At 42.7% G+C, this 27,536-nt stretch overlaps 1 protein-coding gene across 1 annotated transcript in view; it reads left to right on the top strand.

Moving 5' to 3' along the window:
- Window positions 1-20,832, top strand: part of LOC311052829 (chemokine-like protein TAFA-2) — a 167,234-nt gene extending 146,402 nt beyond the window's left edge. Inside the window, exons 3-5 of the mRNA XM_084068046.1 lie at window positions 4,629-4,778; window positions 12,562-12,686; window positions 20,708-20,832. Of these exons, the coding sequence (XP_083924172.1) occupies window positions 4,629-4,778; window positions 12,562-12,686; window positions 20,708-20,719 (287 nt within the window). The 3' untranslated portion in view covers window positions 20,720-20,832. The remainder of the gene's footprint in view (window positions 1-4,628; window positions 4,779-12,561; window positions 12,687-20,707) is intronic.
- The last annotated feature ends 6,704 nt before the right edge of the window (window positions 20,833-27,536 follow it).

Genomic DNA, 27,536 nt, shown 5'->3' with positions numbered 1-27,536 from the left:
TTTGTATCTGGAAGTTGAACCCAGCTCAATTTCAAATTGTAGCTTTGTAGCTTTGTATCCTTTATAGCAGCTACAAACGTCGGATGTATCTTTGTATCTTCATGCGGCTGGCTTCCATTGAAAATTAATGTATCTTTGCATCTGCCATGCATGTGAACGCAGCATTATAGTTCTGAATGCTAGACCCTGCCACTCGGTCATTAATCTGCCTAGTAACAACTCGAGGTGAGCTATTGAAGCATATTGTAGCGGTGGTTTTACCACGGCTCTTCGCTGTTTGTTTACATCATCGTGCTTTGACATCATTTGTCTCGGGGATTTGACAAATTCCAGGCGACAGACACAGTGGACTCCATTAATTAATTGACATCTGTTTGTGTTTGTAGTTGTTCCGAGAGGGATTATCCTCAGCCAACCTTTCTTCCAAACTGTCCATGGGTACGTTGCTGCTCGCAGAATATAATGGCTCTGTCGGGTGGAAACCTCATAGGTCCAAAACTGTTACCTTTCAGGATTCAAATTCAAAAACAGCAGATCTACAAGCTCAAAACGCATGTGTTTCGCTAGCTTGTGGATCTGCTACTTTTGATGCTTTTGTGTGACGTCCGTCGTAATATGATCAAGTAGGGCGTTAATATGGAGATAAGAGGTTTCTGCCCGACAGCAACGATAAATTACGAGCGCATTGAACTTCTGACCAATCACAGACGACGTTCGTCTATAGGGAGGTTTGCGGCTAGAACTGCCGAACAGAACGTCGGAAAGGCACTGCCGATTCGTGCCGAAGGTCTTATCACATCATTTTGTTCTTTTTGAACTTGCACACATACATGCCCTAGCTCTTTGGTTCGGGGACCCCCAGGGGGTCCCAAGCAAAAGTAGTTAATACTGTATAGCGTCACAATCCTTTTAACCACTTTAACTATTATTTGATACTTTAGCTATGCAAAAATAGCAGATATACAAGCTCATAGCGCGGCACCGAGTGCCGCGCTATGAACAATATTTTTGAGATGGGGTCCGCGGCCAAATACATGTCATTTTGGGGGTCCTTGACATGAAAAAGTTTGAGAACCACTGCCTTAGCTAGCTGAACAAAGTTGGTGTTTGGTTGGAGTATATACTGCAGGCTTGTGGTAGAAAGGTGAACGGTGGTTCAAACAGTGTTCACTGCTGCAAACAGACATAATGTAGTGTGTTGTTCGTCATTGTTGTGTAGCAACAAGAACTAATGCTTTTGAAGAGCCCTCCCCAAAATTGGATTTAACAATTGGCGATTGACATGGTGATCTCATGAGTTCAGTACAACCCCTGAACACACACACACACACACACACACACACACACACACACACACACACACACACACACACACACACACACACACACACACACACACACACACACACACAGTTGGTGACTTTTTCACAACCACTATAAGAATATATGTGGAATTGAGTGGAAACAAGTGCAGGTGCCCGCACGCCCACACGCACACACACGCACACGCACACGCACACGCACACGCACACGCACACGCACACGCACAACACATGCTCGCACATACACACAGACATGTGCACGCACGCACGCACCCACACATGTGTTTATGCACGCATACACACAGTACACATACACACAGGCATACATCGGTGCACACACACACACACACACACACACACGCGTCTGTACGTACACAGCTAAACACGTCTACACACACACACACACCTCAGTCAAACGCACACAACAGCAATAACCATTACTCAGCCGTCCTCTTGGCACACGATGCAGGAGCTCCAATCACAGCACGTATTTTTCAATGTGTTCTCACCCAAAGCCCCCTTACTGTCATCTATTAACATTAATATATGTAATCAATCCTCCCTGAACATTTACATTCCTCCGGTAAAATGTATTATCCCCTCCCCCCCCGCACCCCCCTCCCACTCCCCCCACCCCCGCTTCCATCCTCCAGGCTCAGTTCAGCGCACCGCTGATCTTACTAATGCTGAGTCAATTACTACTGCAGGTGCTGAGCCAGGGCGAGCGTGTGTGCGTGCGTGCCTGTGTATGTGTGTGTGTGTGTGTGCATGCGCGCGTACAGTATAGTATGTGTGCATGAGACCATGGAGGAGGGTTGGGTTAACCCTTTCAATCCGGGGACGCATCTGTGTCATTTTAGATTTATTTGGCTATTTTTGAAAAATATTGAAAATATATATATATATATTTTTTTAAAGCGAACATTTGTAAAACATTTAGTTCCAGAGACCTCCAGAAGCAAAGATTTGAGTTACAAATGTCCGCTTAAAAAAGAAAATAATCTATTGTTTGCACACATTTTCATGATTTTTTCAAAAATAGCAGATATACAAGCTCATAGCGCGGCACCGGGTGCCGCGCTATGAGCTTGTATATCTGCTATTTTTGAATAGCCCAAAAGCAATCTAAAATGACACAGATGCGTCCCTGGTCTTAATGGGTTAAGGTGTTTACTCTCTGTGTTGGTTTTCCTGAGCTGTATATCTGCCAGGAGGGCTCTCAAGCTTAAAAAATAAAAAAATACAAATAAAAAAGGCAGTCAGTTAGAATGGGAAGGGCTGCAAAAGAGTGAGAGGAGGAAGAGGAGGATGAGGAAGAAGATCATGGGGCCACGGAGGAAGGAACCCGCCTATTGGTACGGTGGACGTTTTGCTCTTATGTCATACTGTCATACTCATGTACTCCATGTCATACTCGAGTATGATGCTAATAAGCGCAAAATGCCCGCTGCAACAGCAAGGTGTGTGTGTGTGTGTGTGTGTGTGTGTGTGTGTGTGTGTGTGTGTGTGTGTGTGTGTGTGTGTGTGTGTGTGTGTGTGTGTGCGTGCGTGCGTGCGTGCGTGCGTGCGTGCGTGCGTGCGTGCGTGCGTGCGTGCGTGCGTGCGTGGGACTGACAGATAGCGACGTGCCTGTCATTGAGATATTAATTGGACTGGGCTTTCACGGCTTGTTGCATTGTCTCGTTGTCATTAAAGGAGCAAATTAGGAACTTTTCAAATCTCTGTTAGTCTGTTAAACATTATTCATGCAAGGTCTTTCAGGTCGCTGCTCGCTTCATTTTTTAAATAGTCTGTTGCGCCGCAAGAGCAAGTCATTGTTTGGTGTTTTAGCTTTCATTGGCATGCAGTGTGCACCTTTTGTTGTATTGTGGTCGGACTCTTTTGTAATGGAAATGTCTGGCTTCCACCAACTGTGTGCAAAAACTGTCCAAAGCACACACTGGTAAGCTTTGACTTTCAGAGTCGAGGGATAGGCACACATACTTGCGCTTGCACAATGACAAGGACACCTACACACAGGAAGTGTAGACACATTTCACTGTGCATTCGCCCGCTGTTACGGGTGAACGCACGCAAGCACGGCTCTGTGCTCTCGACAAAATGTCGTTGTTTGTCCTTGACGTTCCCATGTTGCTGTCTGATGAAAGGCTGGTTAGAAATGTGTTGACGACGTTACATGTTTTCAAACGTAAATGGTCTGCGTCGCTATAGCGCTTTCATCCAAAGTACTTTACGAAGTGTGCTAAAATTCACCGATTCACACAGGCACACACACAGGGGCGTCACGGCCATTCACTGTGCGTACGACGCAACACCCTCACTCTCACAGATCCGTGATTTCATACCCCCCACTTTTTGAAAAAATAAATAAATATATATATATATATATTTCTTTTAATAATAAATCGGTAAAATCAGGCAAAAATAAGAATTAAATAACCTAACCCTAACCTTAAAACCGAAATAAAGTAACCAAAACACGAAAAAAACTAACAAGATCCGCCAAAAAAACGCAACATTTTGAAAATACAGAATTTGTTTACATTTGACAGTTACAAATGTTTTTCACGCTTTTTCAAAAATAGCAGATCTACAAGCTCATAGCGCGGCACTCGGTGCCGCGCTATGAGCTTGTATATCTGCTATTTTTTTAATAGCCAAAGTGTAAAATAAGGGGTATAGTCCACCGAAAGTCCACCCCCCCACCTTCTGAGAGCCCGTGACGTCCCTGCACACACACACACACACACACACGGACACACGCACACGCATATGCAAATGGAATGGATTTGTCCATTCATATGGAATGGAAACCAAAGGGATCCTAACATGTCTTTAACTCAGAGAGTGTACAAAGTCAACCAAATGAGGTCCATTTGGTTCTCACTCCGATTTTACTGTGCGCCCATGCAAGACACCACGCAGCCTGCTCATTGGGACCAATCAGGGGTTAAGGGTGTTGCTCAAGGACACTTCGACACTGCCGCCCACTTAGAGTCAATGCTCTTTTGTTTCAGCAATGTAGGCTGACTCACCGCCGTGTGTGTGTGTGTGTGTGTGTGTGTGTGACCGTGCGCGCGCACGTGTGTGTGTGTGTGTGTGTGTGTGTGTGTGTGTGTGTGTGTGTTAGTTTGAACATAACTCTGAATATAACTTGCTTTCGGGGCTTTATTATAAATGGAACAACTTTTTTCATTGATCGTGTCTCAAGGCTACTTTAAGAACCATTCAGACGAGCCTTGTACACAGAAAGTAACTGTCTGCGTTGCTCTCTCTCTCTCTCTCTCTGTGTCTGTGGGTGAGCAGTGCATGTGAAGGCCGGGACGTGTGAGGTGATCGCTGCCCACCGCTGCTGCAACAAGAACAAGATCGAGGAGAGATCTCAGACTGTCAAATGTTCCTGCTTCCCCGGACAGGTCGCCGGGACCACCAGAGCCATGCCCTCCTGTGTCGATGGTATGTTCCACTGTGTGTTTTTTTCTTTTTATGTCCAACTTTTCTTTTTCTTTTTTTATGACGGACCCCAAACCCCTAATTCAGTGGTTCCCAAATTATTTGGGGGTTGGTCCCCCACTCCCCTGATGATTGGCATTGTTTTATCACTCTACAGCAGGGTTTCTCAAAGTGTGGTGCCGTGGCACCATAGGGTACCGTGATGCAAGTCCAGGGGTGCCGCAGAATACTTTGATAATATTTGGAATTTCATTTCAGTTTAACCACTTAAACCCTCTATACTTAAGTATAAGTATAGAGGGTTTAAGTGGTTATACTTAAGTATAAGTATAGAGGGTTTAAGTGGTTAATTATTACATTTTACATTTTTTTGTGGTAAGATGGACCACCAAGCCTCCTTGCAAAAAATAACAGATCTACAAGCTCACAACGCGTCACAACGTGGCGCGTTGTGAGCTTGTAGATCTGCTATTTTTGGTGAATGTTCCCCCCAGAATAGGGATGCTGTGGTTAAATGTCAAGAATGAAGTTCTTTTCGATCTGTCGTAATGGAAACTACTATTCTCTCACGTTTTCCTCGAGTCGTGACACATACTGTATCTTAGGGGAGGAAGATTTACATATTTACAGTACGTACCATAAATGACAAATGTAAGGTTTTATAAAGTAACAATGTAATTCAGGGGTGCCTTGGATGAAAAAGTTATTTACAGTGTGGTGACCTGAGACAAAAACGTTTGAGAACCACTGCTCTACAGTAAACAAACTAACATATATATAATAAAGAAAAACATCACATGGATGCAACTGGGACGTATCATCAGTGTTGTAGCCTGGGGTCATAGGGTGTTTCGGGTCTCGCAACATACAACATACACCCTCGCCCAGGTGACCCAGCCAGGGTTGATCAAGCCCCGACTTACGTCCCAGTAGCACCCACGGTCAGTCCTATAGGGCAAGACAGGGCAGTCCGCTTCTCCGGAAGTACTCTGCCGGGACTCGGGGAGGCTCTGGCACGTGGAGGGACTAGGGTTGTGTGGGTTTTCTCCTGGCCGGGCTCCTCCTTCGTCAACATACAGTATAAGTGTAGATGTTTGCCCCGTGTGCGAGGCATTGTGTGCTTTGCCTCTTTCTTATAGTATTTGACAATTTGCCCAATGTTTGACCAGTTTTTATAGTGTAGTTTGTTGGTTACTTTTGATGCTGCAATGGTCTTTTCCTTTTTTGCCTTTCTTTTTTTTTTTTAGGTATTAAACAAATTGTCACTTAAATGCCATCTGGGAACCCCCCAAAAATCATGTGGGGAGCCCCCTGGGGATCCCGACCCACAGGTTGAGAGCCACTGCATTAGATGACAGTGAGGCTACTCCATAATGGAATCTAACAGCTACGTAGCGGCCTATACGTCAATAAGTGATCCTCTCATCCTAAAAATAAATGGCAATGAAATTAAACTGTATGTTAAATGGATAATTGAAAGAATGGCTGCAGTAGCCTACATTGTTCATATTAGTCGGCACTTCATCCCCGTGGTGATGAAGTGGTCTATCACGTAGGCGTACAGTATATGGCTCTTCAAATTGAATGTAAATTCATTTACAAATTGAACCTTTCATCATAGATTTTATGTGCGCATTTGTAACACATTTTTTACTTGTATGGAATTATTTTATAATTGATATTAGTAAATTCCAAATGATATCAAAGTATAAGTCGTCATGGCACCCACTTCGAGAAACCCTGCCTTAGCACACACTAATATACGTATATGTTTGTGTGTGATTGTATTCTTCCTGTCTTTTTTTCTTCCCAATTAGTTCTTCCTCACGCACACATTTGTGTCATGTCACTGCTGTTGAATCCTACCGACTACCCCACTACTGAGCCCCCACTGGGAGGACGTAGAATAATAATAATAATGCATTTTATTTATAAAGCCCTTTACATTCTTGCGAATCTCAGAGTGCTACAGGGGTTTAAAAGCATGGCATAAATAGGGCCTACTCTGTGTGGAGTTTGCATGTTCTCCCCGTGTCTCTCAGGGTAGTTAATACCCTCACAAAAACATGTAATCTTGGTAGCTATACCGCCTCCCCCATGACAGCCGGGATGCCTGATGGAGGGGAAGGAAACTGGTTGGAATAACGTGTTCCTTCCATGCGCTACGTCCAACCAGGGAAACTCCCCCCTGTCAGGTGACAAGAAGGTCAGTTGGCTCTCATGCATTGAAGCGCCATACGTTGTGGCTTTTTTGCAGCTGTCCAAAGATCAAAACACGGTAAAAAGCGCTGGCACTCTGAGGATGATTTGGATTTTGGAGTACCTGGCACTCAATGTGTTAATGTGCGACATTGTTTTCTCACTCAACAGTAAACAAACCAACATACAGCATAAGTGTATACAGGGTATCTGCACATTTCTAAAGTTACAATTTAATGACTTTTAACATTTTTTTTTAATACCAAATTGGCCAAATTGTCAAATATTACGTAAGAAAGAGACAAACATTGTGAAAATAGCCGATCTACAAGCTCGCGACGCCTCCCCTTGTTCGGATATGATTCTTTTGGGGGGTCACGGCCTCAAAGGTTTTGGAAACCCTTGGACTAAACAAGTGCGTAAGTTATGTTAAACATGTACTTGAACCCTTATTAATTGAACAATATTTGCACAGCATATGGGCACTTTAGATATTGGCACTTTAATTATTTGCACAGTTGTATTTGGCACAGTCCTGATTTTATTGTTGATTGAATACATTTGTAACTGAACATTTGAATTGTGTTTCCTGTTTGTTGAGCTGGCCACTGAGCTATGTAGTTCCACCTGGAGACAAATGTTTAGTGGTAATCAGGAGGGGCAATGCAATGTGTAGAATAGAATGAGTGCAATAGAGACTTGAGTGCAATATGTATGGTGTAAGATAGGTAGTGTTGAGTGATGATTGGAATCTTAACAGTTACTGTTCAAGTGGAGCTGTTCTGTCCAGTGTAATTGGGCTGGACCAAGTCAGAATGTCAGAGGGGGGTTGTGATGTGTTTGAGAGTTGCTTATGGTTGTAGTAGAGGGGAAAGAGTATTTTCTAGTTCAGTCATTTTAATATACTTGTGGGGGTGAAGGGTATTTAAGTGTTTATGTGTCTTTATTTATGTAATGCTCTGAGTTAGAACACCCCTTATAATGGTATAGTCCAGGCTGGCTCATTAGCTCAGCTGAGCATTAAAGGCAGTCATTTGCCACTATAGACGGGTTTCCTGTTAGTAAACATGAGAGGAATATGACCGCGCAGCTGCGGGGGGAAGCCTATGGGTGCGTTTGGATATTACGCACCGGAGCACACTCGCCTATTAGTTTGTATTGGCCAGTGCGCTCACTGCCGCTCAGGGCTGTATTTTCGAACGCGCCTTACCCCCAGGCATGCGCAGATTGCGCATTCTGCTCTGTGATGACGTCGCTCGGAAACCCGTCTATTGAGAGAGGTCTGTTGAGAGTGAAGAGCTACTGTGGTGTCCTTATTCCTATATGTATTTTCTGGGTGAATAAATACACCTTTTGGTTGCAACCTAGTACCTGGCTCTGTACTGATTTCCAGCCGCTAAATGGCACAACCTCACAACAGTACAGCCGGAGTAGAGACAGTGAAGTTACACAGATGCCAAGTTTCCCTTCCCTAGTACTGAACAGAATGTTCAGAGAGACTGACAGCTAAAGAGTAGTCACAGAACAGAAATGGATGGAACAGAAATGAGACGATCGAAATCTGCTCACTCTCCCACCCTGACTGTACCTGAACCTCCTGGTTTGCCAAGTCTATAGTGATATCTGTCCGCCTGTCGGATAAAACGGCAAAAAGTTTACAAACACGATTTAGATCAAGACTTTTTTTCCTCCAATGCATTTAGATTAGTTCATTTAACCCATTAAGACCTGAGGTTCCGATTCTATAAATGTCTTCTAACAGTTTTCTGAAAAACGTTTCTATATCAGTGGTTCTCAAACCTTTTCATGTCAAGGACCCCCAAAATGATATGTATTTGGCCGCTGACCCCCATCTCAAAATATTTTGTTCCAGGGACCCCCAGAAGCAAAGATTTGAGTTAAAATGTTTGCTTTAAAAGAATATAAATATATTAATTTGCACACATTTTCTAGATTTTTCAAAAATAGCAGATGTACAAGCTCGCAGCGAGGCACGAAGTGACGCGCTGTGAACTTGTATATCTGCATTTGTTTTTGAATAGCCAACGCTAAAATCTAAAATGACACAGATGCTTTCCCGGTTTTAATGTGTTAAAAAACGGTAAACAGGAACATTGACAACACAAACTTAGCAACGTGTGATGACAAGTTACTTTGGAGCTGAACTGTTGATGATGAATTGCCGGCTGAGTTGTTTATAGACTCTTTATTTATTTTGCCGTTTGCATATAAAAGAGCTTCATTTTACAGCGGCGTTGTCAATTCCAAACCCACGAATGCTCCCGCATCGCATCCCTGGACTGTTACCAAAAATTCAGTCTGCTCTGGGTTTTTTTTGTGGCCATTATGGTCTGTTGTTTGTTTTCTTGGATATGCCACGGTGAAGACAAAATGCAACATTTCCATGTGTTCAATAATGTCTTTCATTATCTATTCCATTTTGATCGTCTACAATGTGTGTTACTTATGATGGGACCAGACTGACTAACTGTGAATACCAAACAAATATCAAAACAAAAACACATTTGGTGCCAGAGTTTTATAAAAACAGTGTACATTTAGTGCCGGAGAACTCATCGTTTGTAACGCTGCGCTGTTTAGAGCTGTAGACTCCACAACGAGCACCCGTATGTAAACAATGGATGCGTGTACGACGATGGATTGTCCTGGCTAACGCCTGGAACAATAACATCTCTCACGCGAGTCGCCATTGCGGAGTGATCGCGCACAGAAAATGACTCGTTTTCCCCACTGTAAAAAGTTAAGGAGATGCAGAGGTTTTTATCAAGGAGATAGAATGGGAGCGGACGGGAGCCAGGTTTTTTGGCACAGTGATCCATCTGTCCCTTCCATTTCAGAGGCACCGTGGGTGATTCCAAAGCTGCGCTAACCCCCCCCCCCCCCTTGTGGAAAAAAACGAAAAAACAAAAAGATTGATAACACGGTAAATCCCGGTTTTGGCACCTAAGCGCTACTCTTTGAAAACACGGTAAAAACGTTTTTGGCACCCAATGTGTTAATATTGCCATGGTTTACTGCACTTTTATATTTACCGTTTGATGTCATGAATGTTTTTTTGATTTCTATGATCTCATGTTTAGTTTTTTCTATAAATGACTTTGTTATGCTTGTTAACAATCCACTTCACAGTCCTGACTAAACTATGGAAACAGCTGGGTGTCTCTCTCTCTCTCTCTCTCTCTCTCTCTCTCTCTCTCTCTCTCTCTCTCTCTCTCTCTCTCTCTCTCTCTCTCTGGAATGGAATTAGGGACAAACGTTCTATTTACAACCACAAAGTCAGCAGGGTAAATGCTGAATTTATAATCGCAACGTGTTATGAGCTGTCTCGTGTGCACGCACATGCGCGTGTCTGTGCCGCAGTCTTTCTTGTTTGTTTGTTGCGTGTGCGTGTGAGGGGTTATGCAAGCACAAATAATTATTAAACATAACTGTCATTCACATATTGCAGGGCCTCTCCTATAGTTCATATGGCTCCCTAGGCGAACCCACTCTTCAGCCACCAACACAAATTGTGTGTAAGACTCAATATAACAGCATAATACTGGCGTCTTTTAACCCATTCAATCCGGGAACGCATCAGTGTCATTTTAGATTTCTTTGGCTATTAAAAAAAATAGCAGATCTACAAGCTCATAGCACGGCACCGAGTGCCGCGCTATGAGCTTGTAGATCTGCTATTTTTGGAAAAATCGTGAAAATGTGTGCAAATATATGTTTGAATGTATATATATATATATATATATATATATATATATATATATATATATATATATATATATATATATATATATATTCTTTTTTAAATGATCATTTTTACACTTTTGGGGGTCCCTGGAACAACATTTTTGAGATGGGGGTCCGTGGCCAAATACATATCATTTTGGGGGTCCTTGACATGAAAAAAGTTTTAGAACCACTGATATAGAAACATTTTTTTTTTTAAACTGTCAGGATTTAGAAGACATTTGTAGAATCCTAATGAAGCAAAGATTTTAGTTAAAAACACGTTTTTTTGAATAGTCAAAGAAATCTTAAAATGACACAGATGCGTTCCCGGATTGAATGGGTTAATTCAGCCTACAGCTTTGGAAAGTGCCCTGGCTGAGCTAAGGACTCAATTCAATCACAGAAAGCCTTTTACGGCTTCACCTCAATGAAAGTTAGTTAACCAAATCAATAATGTTGCTAGTTGGGTTGTAATCATTGACATCACCTGTAGCCACTGTAGGGTGCACAACAAGGTTAATTGACCCAATTAACCTTGGGTCAAACCCAGTCGACCTTGGGGTTTAATGAACCGTGTGAGCACTAGTAGAAAATCTGATCACGGAAATGTCACTACTCAGAATATCTGAAAATGACTATATGGGCACAAGTCTGGTGCCCCCCTGGCAGCTGCATATATCATCTTTAGCAATGGTTCTCAAAGTGGGGTCCGGGGACCCCCAGGGGTACTTGAGGGGGTTCCAGGGGGTCCCCAGCTAAATGATGGATAGTTAGGAACCACATGGACCCTTATGGGTCTGTAACTCTGAGAGTGTACAAATGGAACCAAATGGACCCTAACGGGTCCATTTGGTTCCATTTGTACACTCTCAGAGTTAAATTAACATTGATTTTACAATATGAATTGGGGTCTCAGAGATAGAGATGCCATTAAATGGGGGTCCGTAGCCCTAATGCATGTCAAACTGGGGCTCCTTGAAACTAAAATGGTTGAGAATCACTGCTAGAGCCGTAAAAATATTCTCTTATGGGGGGCTTATCTTTTCAAATGGGGGTCCGCGGGCTAATAAGTGTCAATTTGGGGGCCCTTGACATGAAAACTGTTACGTTTCACGATTCAAATTCAAAAGTATCAAAAGTAGCAGATCGACGATCTCAAAATGCTTCGTTTAGAGCTTGTGGATGTACGTAGTATGATCAAGTGTAAGGCGTTCATTTACGAAGAAACACAAAAAAAAATATGGAGATAAGCGACGATGCACAAAACGTTTGTCGATTGGCCCAGTCATTTGTGAGATTAGCCATGCATGCACACACAGACACATTTATCTCAATCTCTCTTTCTCGCCCTCCCCCCATCTGTCTGTCTGTCTGTCTGTCTGTCTGTCTGTCTGTCTGTCTAAGCTACGATGACTAAAACTAAGACTAAATATATCGACAATTTTGTCAACAAATAAGTCATTTTATGTTTGGCTGGCTCGGGTGTTGCACTCTGAAAATAGCAGATCTACAAGCTCACAACGCGTCGCACTGCGACGCGTTGTGAGCTTGTAGATCGGCTATTTTCAGCATGCAACCAAGTGTAAAATCAGCCATTACGACGCCATCAAGGCACCGCCAAAACACATCTTAGTTGACTAAATCAACTGTAGTTTTAGTCGACTAAAATCTTATGATATTTAGTCGACTAAAACTAGACTAACAGTAAAACATTTCAGATGGCTGAAATATGACTGAAACTAAATGAAATGTTATTCAAAAGACTATGACTAAAACTAAATCAAAATTTTTTGTCAAAATCAACACTGATGTGTCCATGTGTCCATGTGTCCCCATGCAGCCTCCATCGTAGCCCAGAAGTGGTGGTGTCAAATGCAGCCCTGTATGGATGGAGAGGAGTGCAAGGTTCTACCAGACCTCACTGGCTGGAGCTGCAGCACGGGCAACAAAGTGAAGACCACCAAGGTTGGTGCAGTGTCTGTCTGTCTGCCTGCCTTCCCGCCTGCCTGCCCGTCTGCCTGCCTGCCTGTCTCTCTGCTCATCCACCCATCACAATTGCACACACACTCACTAACACACACATGTTATTTGCCTTGTTTCTGCACACAAACATCCTCAGAACGACTTCTGCATGACCCACTTCCATCCCACAGTGCTCTCTCTCTCTCTCTCTCTCTCTCTCTCTCTCTCTCTCTCTCTCTCTCTCTCTCTCTCTCTCTCTCTCACCCTTCTTGGATCTGACATCAAACATTTTCTGTGGAAGCAGAGGGAAACAAGACCAGCAGTAACCAGGCAAAGAACATGCAGACACAAGCACGCACACACACAAGCACGCACGCACGCACGCACACACACACACACACACACACACACACACACACACACACACACACACACACACACACACACACACACACACACACACACACACACACACACACACACACACACAGAGAAAACGTGCTAGTTGTGTTGCTCTGCGTGGTTGACTGGCACGCTGTTTGACCCACAACCAAAACAATTCACTCCACTGTGGACTCACTGGACCTGACTGTCCCCGTGTACTTGATACTGTATGCCCCACGTCCTTCACTGTGTCAGCAGAGAGAAACCTCTGTGTGTGCGTGTGTGTGTGTGTGTGTGTGTGTGTGTGTGTGTGTGTGTGTGTGTGTGTGTGTGTGTGTGTGTGTGTGTGTGTGTGTGTGTGTGTGTGTGTGTGTGTGTGTGTGTGTGTGTGTGTGTGTGTGTGGTACTATAATGTACTTATGAGGACCAAACGTCCCCACAAGAATGGTAGAATATGAGAAATAGATGTTGTGAGGACCTTTTTCTTGGTCCTCACAAGATAAATCATTATTTCATGGTTAGAAAAAGATGTTTACAATTAGAAAAAGATTCAGGTTGGGGTTAGGTTCAGGATTAGACCTTTTTATAGGTTAGGTTTAGGAGGGGTTGGGGTTTGATTTTCCCCTATTTTATACTTAGTTGTGCGGCGATGTCAAACACTGGAAAATAGCCGATCTACAAGCTCACGTTATGAGCTTGTAGATCTGCTATTTTTCGGCTTTAGACTTGCCGTTAAAAATGCCCCAAAGAAATCATAAATCAATCATAAAATCGGCTTCCTAAAATTTTGATGTCCTCACAAGTATAGAAATATAAACGTGTGTGTGTGTGTGTGTTTGTGCGAGTGTGTGCGAGTGAGTGTGTGCGTGCGTGCGTGTGTTGTGTTTGTACAGCATGCAAACAGTATAGTTCTACTTGGCAGTCATTGGCCCGTCTAAATACAGACTGGACCCCTAAAGGCTCGTACCGTAGCTGTCTGTCAGTGTGTCAGAGTCAGACTGACCTCTCGTCTCTATACCCCCACCCCTACCCACACCCCCCATCCCCCACACCCCCCCCTACCCTCCATTATTCATGGCAGGGTGTGGACCCTTTGTTTTTGTGCCTAAATAATTGATAGCAGGCGTGGCTGAAGCAGCTCCTTGGATGGAGGAGTGAGGAAACAGACTGAAGGCACGGTCACACAGTAGTGGTGGGAAAAAAAGCATTTCAGTGAACGAACGAGTTTGTTCATGTTCACGGCAATGATTCGTTCACGTTCTCGTTCAGTGGCGCTATTTTCTAGTGAAAAACACCATCGCGTGTACAGCCCGCCCCCTCCCGTCCTGTGTACGGGGGGAGGGGATGGGGGGCATGAACCATAGCGTGAACGTACAGTTTTGGAAAGTGAACAAGCTCACAACGCGTCGCAGCGTGACGCGTTGTGAGCTTGTAGCTATTTTCAGAGCGCAACACCTGAGCGCAACCAAACATAAAATAACTTGTCTTTTACTTCTACTGGATCTCTTCTCCAATAGTACCTCACTAACATTTTAGTCTAGTTTTTATTTGTTGACAAAATTGTCAATATATTTAGTCTTATTTTTAGTCATCATAGCTTAGGTTTTATTTAGTTTTTATTTAGTTTTCGTCAGTGAAAAAAGAGCATTTTTCGTCATAGTTTTATTCGACGAAATCAACACCGCTATAGCGTGAAGTCCGACACCCCGGGTTCAACTTTGGTGTAGCGTGATCCGGCAGTGACTGGCACCAACCAATGGGACAGATGCGTCATGCATTGACCCATCTTAGTTGGCAGCCATTTGCTTGTGTTTTTTTTTTTTTTTTTTCAGTCAGCCAATGGCCCAAAAAGCAGGGGAAACACAAGGCACTATGACTCAGACATATGGGTCGGATCGGCGGTGCGACGTAGGTGTGAGGGCCACGTAGGCTAAAAATACCACAAACTAACAAACAGGAAACAGGCACATGCGCTTCTATTTCATTGTCAATAAATGTAAACATATTTTATTTTAAAAGTCGATTGATGAATGGCCTGAATTACTTACACATTTTATAGATAGAATACCCCCATCCCCAACTGAGGAGCTTGAGCAGTCTAATAAAGAAAAGCAGTCTATTAAATAAAGTATCCCAAATAAATTAGAAGCAGGTTTAATGGTCCTATAGTTTCACAAATGTAGGCTCCAAAAAAACAAAAACCATTCTGTGCTTTGTCACAAATTGCACCCCTCTACCATATTAATTATTGTCATTCATATTTATTGATGTAATTCATATCTTAATTCTAATCATATTGATGTACAAATGTGCGCTCTCACAATTTTGGCATGTTTTTATGTTGGGTGAACTGCGTACATTCCTCAATAAAAAAACAATGGTGCTAGTCAATGAACTACTCGTCCGAAAAAACGGTGTCCACCAGAAGATAATGGAAAATGGTCGGAAATGGACGAATAGATGCGCTTCTCTGACGCAAATGTGTGGCTGTAGCTTTACACACAGACTCCACCCCCCCCCCCGTCTCTCTCCCATCTCTCTTTGTCCTGTTTTGTCTTTCTCTTTCTCTGGAGAAGATCTTTCTCTCACGTACGGCGAGCTGATTAGGAATTCTCTTCCTACTCCTTTCCAACGATCACCTCTCACCTGGCGGCGGTGCAACTCGCCCTCTCACGTCACGTCCTCTTCTCTTCTTTTGCTCTTTGGAATACACAGTCATCCACCCCTTACCTCCATCCACCCCCCACCCCCCCTATAGGCCCTCCCTCCCTCCCTCCCCTCCACATTCTGCACCACCCCTTTAGCATCCCCGTCATGGACGCTGGCCCAAACCCAATTAAAGTTGGATCAAACTGCTGGAGAATGTAAAGGAACTCTCCTGAACTCATCACGAGAGAGAGAGAGAGAGAGAGAGAGAGAGAGAGAGAGAGAGAGAGAGAGAGAGAGAGAGAGAGAGAGAGAGAGAGAGAGAGAGAGAGAGAGAGAGAGAGAGAGAGAGAGAGAGAGAGAGAGAGAGAGAGAGAGAGAGAGAGGCAAGATTGAAGAGTCTGGCAGATCATGAGTAATCAGATATAAAGATGATGTAATTTTGCAACTTCGGAGCATGCAGTGTTTGGATGTTGCTTTATAAATCCTGGCCTCATAAATTGTTGTTTTTTTCTTTTTCTCATTTATAATTCCCTCAACATTGTAGAGTCTATACAACATCAGAGGAAACCGGCTTCAGCCAGACATCATTTTAACATTGATTCTGTCGTGCTTTGAGAGAGCACAAATATTTGCTGTCTCGCGCATCTATACGTCTTTGAGCGATGATGTCTGCTTGTGTGTGTGTGTGTGTGTGTGTGTGTGTGTGTGTGTGTGTGTGTGTGTGTGTGTGTGTGTGTGTGTGTGTGTGTGTGTGTGTGTGTGTGTGTGTGTGTGTGTGTGTGTGTGTGCGCGCGCGCACACACTGTACAAGAGTTGCCTGATGGCGTGTGTGCCTCATGCCTGATAATGAAAAGTGTGTTTGTTTGTTTTGTTTTTTCCTCTGGTGTCGCATGCCGAGGTCAAGATGCGAAGGCGTTTAGATCAATAGCATCGAGCGATCTCTTATAGTCCCATTAAGGCCCGCCCGTAAATTGAAATTGACGATAAAGTGAGAGAGAAATAGAGAGAGAGAGAGCGAGAGAGATGTAGAGCTGGTTAAAGGAAGAGAGGGGAAGGAGAGATGGATTAGGCAGAGCAAGATTAAAAAAAAAAAAAGAAGGAAAAACGAGACAATTTGTAAGAAAGGGGAAACAGGAAAAACAAGGTTCAAGGTAAGAGAGAGATAAAGAGTAATGAAAAGAAATGAAAACAGGATTGGTTTAGACCTGGTAAGCTTGCAGAGATCTTAAATGTGTGGTTATGCTTAAGGAAAGAGGGGAAAAAAGGAAGGAAAATAGAAGAACAAAAGAGAGGCTTGCGCGCTCTCTCTCTCTCTCTCTCTCTCTCCCTCCATACTTGGCCAGAAGCAAGGGAGGAGGACCAGGGGAGGAGAGGAGGAGGAGGAGGAGGAGGGGAGAGACAGTGGAGGACGGCTCCATCAATGCCAAATAACATCATATGGATGAGCAGGCTGAGGGCCATGTGTTGCCAAGACACAGAAGCGCTGTCACAAAATGGCACATTCACAAACACATATTCAGCGGTGGAACAAGTACTTTACTTAAGTGAAAGCATCAATATTGCAATGTAGAAATACTCTGTTACAAGTAAAAGTCCGGAATTAAAAATGTACTTGAAGCTGAAGCTGAATTTAGATTGTCTATTTTCAAATAGCCAAAGTAAATACAGTAGGGATGAAGTGGTTAGTGCATGTTTTCTAATAATAAGAAAAATCTACAAAGTAACTAGTAACTAAAGATTTCAAATAATTGTAGTGGAGTGAAAGTATGATATTTGCCTCTGAGATGTAGTGGAGTAGAAGTAAAAGTTCTGAAAATTGGAAATACGCCAGTAAAGTAAAAAAAATACTTCAAATTACTTGAGTAAATGTACTTAGTTACTTTACACCACTGCACATACTGTACAGTGCAGTGCAGCACGCACGCACGCACGCACGCACGCACGCACGCACGCACGCACGCACGCACGCACGCACGCACGCACGCACGCACGCACGCACGCACACACACACACACACGCAAAGGCATATCCACACATTCAGACAAATAGTCCTTGTAAGGTGACAGTGCCTGTGTCTAGCCTTGCATCAACAGTCATTAGATGTGACACACTGCGAGCACTCTAAAGTGCTTGAGATATGGTATTATGCAAGTGTTGTTTTCCCCTGGGTAGATCGAGAGAGGACAACCTGTGCCGCGGCAACAATAACAATAACAACAGCGCTACCACTGAATCAATGTGTTTACTAGACATTTTGTCTATACATGATTTTGAGGCAACTTTTTGTATTAAATCTTTTTCAGTTCAAGGCGAGTGTATCAGAGAGAGAATAAACAATTGAATCGCTAGCGGGGGCGGCTTTTGATTGTATCATTTTGTGTCTGAAAGCTGCTGAGTGCAAGTGAGTCAAAGTGACTGTGTGTGTGTGTGTGTGTGTGTGTGTGTGTGTGTGTGTGTGTGTGTGTGTGTGTGTGTGTGTGTGTGTGTGTGTGTGTGTGTGTGTGTGTGTGTGTGTGTGTGTGTGTGTGTGTGTGCGCTTTGGATGAGCGAAGGGAACATCTGCCTTATGGCCATGTGAGTGGACACTGGGATGGACGCCTAATGGCCATTTAACCCATTTAGACCGGGAAAGAATCTGTGTCATTTTTAGATTTCTTTGGCTATTCAAAAATAGCAGATATACAAGCTCATAGCGCGGCACCGAGTGCCGCGCTATGAGCTTGTAGATCTGCTATTTATTTGTTTGTTTGTTTGTTTTTGATGAAATTTGTGCAAATATTTGCATATATGTTTTTTAAAGCGAACATCTTTAACTCAAATCTTTGCTTCTGGGGATTCTACAAATGTCTTCTAAATCCTAATTAAAAAAAAACAAAAAAAAAAACGTATGTTGCTATAATCAGTGGTTCTCAAACTTTGTCAAGGACCCCCAACATTATATGTGTTTGACAGCCAAAATATTTTGTTCCAGGGACCCCCCAGAAGCAAATACGAGAGTTAAAAATGTTCGCTTTAAAAATATATATATATTCAAAGATTTGCACAAGTGTTCACGATTTTTCAAAAATGCTGCGCTATGAGCTTGTAGATCTACTATTTTTGAATAGCCAAAAGAAATCTAAAAAATGACACTCAGATGCGTTCCCGGTCTTAACGGGTTAAGACAGCAGTGGGAAGTGGCGCTCGTGGCAACGAGATCAATCGTCTAAAAAAGTCCCGCAGAGATCGGCACTTTAGCACAACATGTGAGCTTTTGTGAATTGAGATCCAACACCGCCTAAAGCCTCTCTTCCAAACAGGCACAGATAACAGCCACCTACGGGCATATTTAAACAGGCAAAGTGGATGAACACCTAAAGGGGGCTTTGTGTGTCTGTGCCTAAAAAGCAGAGCGGCAGCTGTTGTGTGCGCGCACGGTGAACTGGCTGCACAACAGTCGCCTGCAGACTCTTTGATCAGGCAACAGGGGTAGACGCCTGAAGGGGCGATGATGGGGAACAGTCCCAGGAAACTAGGCCTGAAGCCACCGAGAGCAGATACAGAAGAGCTAGGCCTCAGCGGGGGCTTCCTAGTGGGTGGCAAAGGCTGCCGTGGAGCTCCCTTAGGTGATATTTTTGGCCCTCACACCATGCTAGCTTGGCACCCGAGGTCTGACCAAAAAAAGACTGGCTCACACCGTGGCATTTTAAACAGCCAAATGGACAGGGGTGAACGGAGGCTTTCTGAGACACAGGAGGAATGGCATGGGTGGGATAAAGACATCCGCAGCCACAGGGACGCAGAGAACCAGAGGAATAGATGAATGGAGGGGAAACAAGGGGAACGGGAAAGGAAACAGAAGAGCCATGCAGAGCGAGGTCTTTTAACCGTGCAGTGGTAATTACGGGGGCCATTTCTGTGCGAGTTTGGTATTTCAGCAGAGAGAGAAAATGTCTTCTAATAACCCAAAATCAAGGAAATGTGAGTGTGAGTGTGTGAAGGAGGAAAATGGGACGAGGTAGAGCTAGAGAGAGACTGGCTGTGTGTTTGATTAGAACACTCTTCTGGACAAAGAAACTAAATGACGTGGCATGGGGCCAGTCAGTGAGACTGAGGCGTCGGTGGGCAGGCTGCCACGAACCAAGCTGCGTCTTGTTTAGTCTCTTGCCAGACGAGAGGAGAACCGTGTTAAGCATGCCGCGAATGCTGCTCTGACGTGGACCGCCACCCATTGTTTGTCAGATACCCCTACTGTGCTGTGCCATGCTGCGCAGGTCCAGAACATTCCTAGCATTATACTACACAAGCTTCATCGATAAACTAACTTATTATTCTATTATGACACTGACCGAACGGACTGACTGACTGACTGACTGACTGCTGACTGTGAGGTTGAATTCATAAAGGTCTCACAGGCAATTTTATTACCTGTGTAGGCCCTATGAAGAGAAGAATGCATTCGCCATCTGTTTTGAATAAGGGGTGTCATGTTTTGCAATTAATTAAGTTTACCTAGACTAAAGGTAAAACCATTTCTTAATTCCATTTAAGGATGTGTTTTCACTATAATTTATAATTATAAGTTTTGGGCCATGACGGAGGCGCGCCGACTCAGCAGACCTTGAGGCTGAGGAGACGCGCCCGAGCGCCTCCAGGCGCGAGTGCCCGCGACGACCAGCCGATGGTCTGCTAGTCGAATCAGCGCCGTCCGAGTTATGTACCGATAGGGACAGAATCGTAAATATTTTTGGTGCGGACTGCGTTTGCTCCACTGACTGTGTTTGTCCCAACTGCCACTCAAAGTGGCTACTGGCCAACTGCCTGGATGAGGCAGACTTATTTTTTAAAGCTTTGTGCTTTCTATCAGACTGTGCAGGGCAGAGGCGTCTAATCTCTGAGTCAGGGTAACCGCATACCCTCTGACTGACTGATTGATTATAATGGTTCTGAGTTTGGCTTTTATATTGTTATTGGGAAGTTTTGACCCCTCTCTTTTCCCCCTCCTGTTTCAGGTGACCCGATAGTCTCGCCCATTGGAGGGTAAACAAGGAGGAGGCGGTTCAACAGGAATGGAGGCGGGACTTATGCAGCACAATGGACCAATAGTGAGGATATGTTCTCATGCCTCGACGAGGCATCCCATCAATATTTTCTTTTTTTCCCATGGAGTAATCAATTAACGGCGGCAGGAGCGAGAGAGGACTCTATGACACCGTCCTGCCACCACATTAAACACAACCGAGGGTCTTGGTCCTTTACAGCAGGACTACTCCGTGACCCCACCTTCCTTTACCGCAGAGAACTACCATTTTGAACCGAACGTGGGATTATGTCCACGACACATAAACTGTACCGCCGACCGTCTCCGGAACGATCTGTGCCCGTTGTCTATCTTTCACAGCTTAGTTGTGTCCCTTTATGCATACTGGGAATGTAGCAGACCTGGATTTTTTTTGTGATTTAACCTTCGTTACGAACCCGATGACAGAACGAGGGATGTAAACATGGCTGCCGCACGCGGCCTAAATGCCACATCTGACTCAGCCCGCCTGTGACTCACGTGACTTTGGTCCACATGGCTCTCAGATTTGAAAATCGGACGTTGTTCTGAGATACTCTTTCTGTTGGCGTTCAACTCCAAATGAGAACATTCTAAGCCTGATTTATACTTTGTTGTGTGAGCCAGTGTCGCGCACCGAAAGTAGCCGGTCTACGAGCTCACAACTCTTGTGAGCTTGTAGTTCGGCTATTTTTAGTGAGCAACCCTGCACGCAAACAAGTATAAATCAGGGGTTACCCTGCATTGTTTACTGCTTACAACAAAACTTTTTTTTTTTATATTGGGAAGCCTTTTCTCTGTCATTTTAGGGAAACCAAGTTTGTCAGTTTACTGTAGTTTTAATTTGTCTTTCTTTTCTTGGAGAAAGGATGACACCTTTTCAGGGTTGAGGTTAGACTAATACCAAGTAGATGTTATGGTATATTGAAACATGTAAATGTGTAAAAAATAAATAAAAAAAAAAGAACAAAAAAAGGTCCATGGAACCAATTGGGCTAAAAAAATACATTGATGCTCAAATGGTTTTAATATCTGTGTTTTTAAAAACGCCTGTTAACTGCTATTGAGTACATGTGTCAGTATTATATGAAATGAATAAAAACCATTTCAAAGAAAGAAATACTTTGGCTGTCATGTTTCAGCCTTAGCAGACTTACTGATTTAGACCTCATGGTGATTATACAGTACATCGAGGGCTTGGAGCGCAAAGGGCTTATGTGACATTTTTGGCGAACATGACTTTTATATATCATCTTAAAGGTCTACGTGGTGCCAACGCGTCGTCACCACGGGGGGGGGGGGGGGGGCGTGGCATAGTAGCGCAGACATGTTTGTTTAGGGCAATGTTAAGTCAACCTGGGTTATACCCCTCAAAGATGTCCGCTGCTACCAAAATACATTTGTTGACGCCCCTTCAGGATTTTTGGCACGCTCTATAGAGCTCTATCAGATGGTAAAGGAATGACATGTTTTAATTAAATTAAAGGCTGAAAACCTAAAGGCGCAAGTGAAAAACAAAAACTGAGTATAGAGCACGAAAGGCCAGTATACTGTATGTCAGTATCATGGTCAGTATCATTTCAGTGTCATGTCAGTATCGTGTCATTATCATGGTCAGTATTATGGGCAGTATCATGTCAGTATCATGTCAGTATCATGTCAGTATCATTGTCAGTATCATGATCAGTATCATGATCAGACACCATTGTGTCACTACCGAAACGGGAAAAGTCCAGAGCTCGATGAATGTTAGGGACCAAAAAAAAAGTCACTACCAATCAACTTTAAATTGCCTGAAACGTACTCCTAACAGGTTTTTGGGGGAACATTTTTTTTTTTGTTTCGGTAGTGACACCATCGTGTCACTACCGAAACGGAAAAAAAATTACTAAGTCCAGAGCTCGATGAATGTTAGGGACCTAAAAAAAAGTCACTACCAATCAACTTTAAATTGCCTGAAACGTACTCCTAACAGGTTTTTGGGGGAACAATCTTTTTTTCGTTTCGGTAGTGACACCATTGTGTCACTACCGAAACGGAAAAAAAATTACTAAGTCCAGAGCTCGATGAATGTTAGGGACCCAAAAAAAAGTCACTACCAATCAACTTTAAATTGCCTGAAACGTACTCCTAACAGGTTTTTGGGGGAACATTTTTTTTTTCGTTTTCGTCACTTTTCGTCACTACCGAAACGGAAAAAGAAATTCACAAAAAAAGTCACTACCAATCCACTTGAAATTGCCTGAAACGTGCTCCTAACAGGTTTTTGGGGGAACATTTTTTTTTTCGTTTCGGTAGTGTAACTACCGAAACGTAAAAAAAATTCACAAAAAAAGTCACTACCAATCCACTTGAAATTGCCTGAAACGTGCTCCTAACAGGTTTTTGGGGGAACATTTTTTTTTTCGTTTTCGTCACTCGTCACTTTTCGTCACTACCGAAACGGAAAAAGAATTTCACAAAAAAAGTCACTACCAATCCACTTGAAATTGCCTGAAACGTGCTCCTAACAGGTTTCTCACCAGCATTTTTTCGTCACCAGCATTTTTCGTCATTTTTCGTCACCAGCATTTTTTCGTCACCAGCATTTTTCGTCATTTTCCGTCACCAGCATTTTTTTGTCACCAGCATTTTTTCGTCACCAGCATTTTTCGTCATTTTTCGTCACCAGCATTTTTCGTCATTTTTCGTCACCAGCATCTTTCGTCATTTTTCGTCACCAGCATTTTTTCGTCACCAGCATTTTTTCGTCACCAGCATTTTTTGTCATTTTTCATCACCAGCATTTTTTCGTCACCAGCATTTTTTCGTCACCAGCATTTTTTTCGTCACCAGCATTTTTCGTCAATTTTCGTCACTAGCATTTTTTCGTCACTAGCATTTTTCGTCATTTTTCGTCACCAGCATTTTTTCGTCACCAGCATTTTTCGTCACCAGCATTTTTTCGTCACCAGCATTTTTTGTCATTTTTCGTCACCAGCATTTTTTCGTCACCAGCATTTTTTGTCATTTTTCGTCACCAGCATTTTTTCGTCACCAGCATTTTTCGTCATTTTTCGTCACCAGCTTTTTTTGTCATTTTTCGTCACCAGCATTTTTTCGTCACCAGCATTTTTTCGTCACCAGCATTTTTCGTCATTTTTCGTCACCAGCATTTTTTCGTCACCAGCATTTTTCGTCATTTTTCGTCACCAGCATTTTTTTGTCATTTTTCGTCACCAGCATTTTTTCGTCACCAGCATTTTTCGTCATTTTTCGTCACCAGCATTTTTCGTCACCAGCATTTTTTCGTCACCATTTTCGTCATTTTTCGTCACCAGCATTTTTTCGTCACCAGCATTTTTTTTGTCGCCAGCATTTTTCGTCATTTTTCGTCACCAGCGTTTTTTCGTCACCAGCATTTTTTGTCATTTTTCGTCACCAGCATTTTTTCGTCACCAGCATTTTTTGTAATTTTTCGTCACCAGCATTTTTTCGTCACCAGCATTTTTTGTCATTTTTCGTCACCAGCATTTTTTCGTCACCAGCATTTTTCGTCATTTTTCGTCACCAGCATTTTTTGTCATTTTTCGTCACCAGCATTTTTTCGTCATTTTTCGTCACCAGCATTTTTTCGTCACCAGCATTTTTTTCGTCACCAGCATTTTTCGTCATTTTTCGTCACCAGCATTTTTTCGTCACCAGCATTTTTTGTCATTTTTCGTCACCAGCATTTTTTGTCATTTTTCGTCACCAGCATTTTTTCGTCACCAGCATTTTTCGTCATTTTTCGTCACCAGCATTTTTTCGTCACCATTCTCGTCATTTTCCGTCACCAGCATTTTTTCGTCACCAGCATTTTTCGTCATTTTTCGTCACCAGCATTTTTTCGTCACCAGCATTTTTTGTCATTTTTCGTCACCAGCATTTTTTCGTCACCAGCATTTTTTCGTCACCAGCATTTTTGGTCATTTTTCGTCACCAGCATTTTTTCGTCACCAGCATTTTTTGTCATTTTTCGTCACCAGCGTTTTTTCGTCACCAGCATTTTTTGTAATTTTTCGTCACCAGCATTTTTTGTCATTTTTCGTCACCAGCATTTTTTCGTCACCAGCATTTTTTTCGTCACCAGCATTTTTCGTCATTTTTCGTCACCAGCATTTTTTGTCATTTTTCGCCACCAGCATTTTTTGTCATTTTTCATCACCAGCATTTTTTCGTCACCAGCATTTTTTTCGTCACCAGCATTTTTCGTCATTTTTCGTCACCAGCATTTTTTGTCATTTTTCGCCACCAGCATTTTTTGTCATTTTTCATCACCAGCATTTTTTCGTCACCAGCATTTTTTCGTCACCAGCATTTTTTTCGTCACCAGCATTTATCGTCAATTTTCGTCACTAGCATTTTTTCGTCACTAGCATTTTTCGTCATTTTTCGTCACCAGCATTTTTTCGTCACCAGCATTTTTCGTCACCAGCATTTTTTCGTCACCAGCATTTTTCGTCACCAGCATTTTTTCGTCACCAGCATTTTTTCGTCACCAGCATTTTTTTCGTCACCAGCTTTTTTCGTCATTTTTCGTTTCCAGCGTTTTTTCGTCACCAGCATTTTTTGTAATTTTTCGTCACCAGCATTTTTTCGTCATTTTGTCACCAGCATTTTTTCGTCACCAGCATTTTTTTCGTCACCAGCATTTTTCGTCATTTTTCGTCACCAGTATTTTTTCGTCACCAGCATTTTTTGTCATTTTTCGTCACCAGCATTTTTTCGTCACCAGCATTTTTCGTCACCAGCATTTTTTGTCATTTTTCGTCACCAGCATTTTTTCGTCACCAGCATTTTTCGTCATTTTTTGTCACCAGCATTTTTTCGTCACCAGCATTTTTCGTCATTTTTCGTCACCAGCATTTTTTCGTCACCAGCATTTTTTTCGTCACCAGCATTTTTCGTCACCAGCGTTTTTTCGTCACCAGCATTTTTTGTCATTTTTCGTCACCAGCATTTTTTCGGCACCAGCATTTTTTCGTCACCAGCATTTTTTGTCATTTTTCGTCACCAGCATTTTTTGTCATTTTTCGTCACCAGCATTTTTTCGTCACCAGCATTTTTCGTCATTTTTCGTCACCAGCATTTTTTGTCATTTTTCGTCACCAGCATTTTTTCGTCACCAGCATTTTTCGTCATTTTTCGTCACCAGCATTTTTCGTCACCAGCATTTTTTTCGTCACCAGCTTTTTTCGTCATTTTTCGTCACCAGCGTTTTTTCGTCACCAGCATTTTTTGTAATTTTTCGTCACCAGCATTTTTTGTCATTTTTCGTCACCAGCATTTTTTCGTCATTTTTCGTCACCAGCATTTTTTGTCATTTTTCGTCACCAGTGTTTTCTCGTCACCAGCATTTTTTGTCATTTTTCGTCACCAGCATTTTTTCGGCACCAGCATTTTTTGTCATTTTTCGTCACCAGCATTTTTTCGTCACCAGCATTTTTTGTCATTTTTCGTCACCAGCATTTTTTGTCATTTTTCGTCACCAGCATTTTTTCGTCACCAGCATTTTTTTCGTCACCAGCATTTTTCGTCATTTTTCGTCACCAGCATTTTTTCGTCACCAGCATTTTTTGTCATTTTTCGTCACCAGCATTTTTTGTCATTTTTCATCACCAGCATTTTTTCGTCACAGGCATTTTTTCGTCACCAGCATTTTTTTCGTCACCAGCATTTTTCGTCAATTTTCGTCACTAGCATTTTTTCATCACTAGCATTTTTCGTCATTTTTCGTCACCAGCATTTTTTCGTCACCAGCATTTTTCGTCATTTTTCGTCACCAGCATTTTTTCGTCACCAGCATTTTTTCGTCACCAGCATTTTTCGTCATTTTTCGTCACCAGCATTTTTTGTCATTTTTCGTCACCAGCATTTTTTCGTCACCAGCATTTTTCGTCATTTTTCGTCACCAGCATTTTTCGTCACCAGCATTTTTTGTAATTTTTCGTCACCAGCATTTTTTGTCATTTTTTCGTCACCAGCGTTTTTTCGTCACCAGCATTTTTTGTAATTTTTCGTCACCAGCATTTTTTGTCATTTTTTCGTCACCAGCATTTTTTCGTCATTTTTCGTCACCAGCATTTTTTCGTCACCAGCATTTTTTTCGTCACCAGCATTTTTCGTCATTTTTCGTCACCAGCATTTTTTCGTCACCAGCATTTTTTGTCATTTTTCGTCACCAGCATTTTTTGTCATTTTTCGTCACCAGCATTTTTTCGTCACCAGCATTTTTTCGTCACCAGCATTTTTCGTCATGTTTCGTCACCAGCATTTTTTGTCATTTTTCGTCACCAGCATTTTTTCGTCACCAGCATTTTTCGTAATTTTTCGTCACCAGCATTTTTCGTCACCAGCATTTTTTCGTCACCATTTTCGTCATTTTTCGTCACCAGCATTTTTTCGTCACCAGCTTTTTTCGTCATTTTTCGTCACCAGCGTTTTTTCGTCACCAGCATTTTTTGTAATTTTTCGTCACCAGCATTTTTTGTCATTTTTCGTCACCAGCATTTTTTGTCATTTTTTCGTCACCAGCATTTTTTCGTCATTTTTCGTCACCAGCATTTTTTCGTCACCAGCATTTTTTTCGTCACCAGCATTTTTCGTCATTTTTCGTCACCAGCATTTTTTCGTCACCAGCATTTTTTGTCATTTTTCGTCACCAGCATTTTTTGTCATTTTTCATCACCAGCATTTTTTCGTCACCAGCATTTTTTCGTCACCAGCATTTTTTTCGTCACCAGCATTTTTCGTCAATTTTC

This window comes from Gymnoscopelus microlampas, assembly GCF_963454915.1.
Source record: "Gymnoscopelus microlampas genome assembly, chromosome: 10".
NCBI lineage: Eukaryota > Metazoa > Chordata > Actinopteri > Myctophiformes > Myctophidae > Gymnoscopelus > Gymnoscopelus microlampas.
The sequence above is the reverse complement of the archived record's forward strand: the minus strand, read 5'-3'. Positions and strand labels throughout refer to the sequence as shown.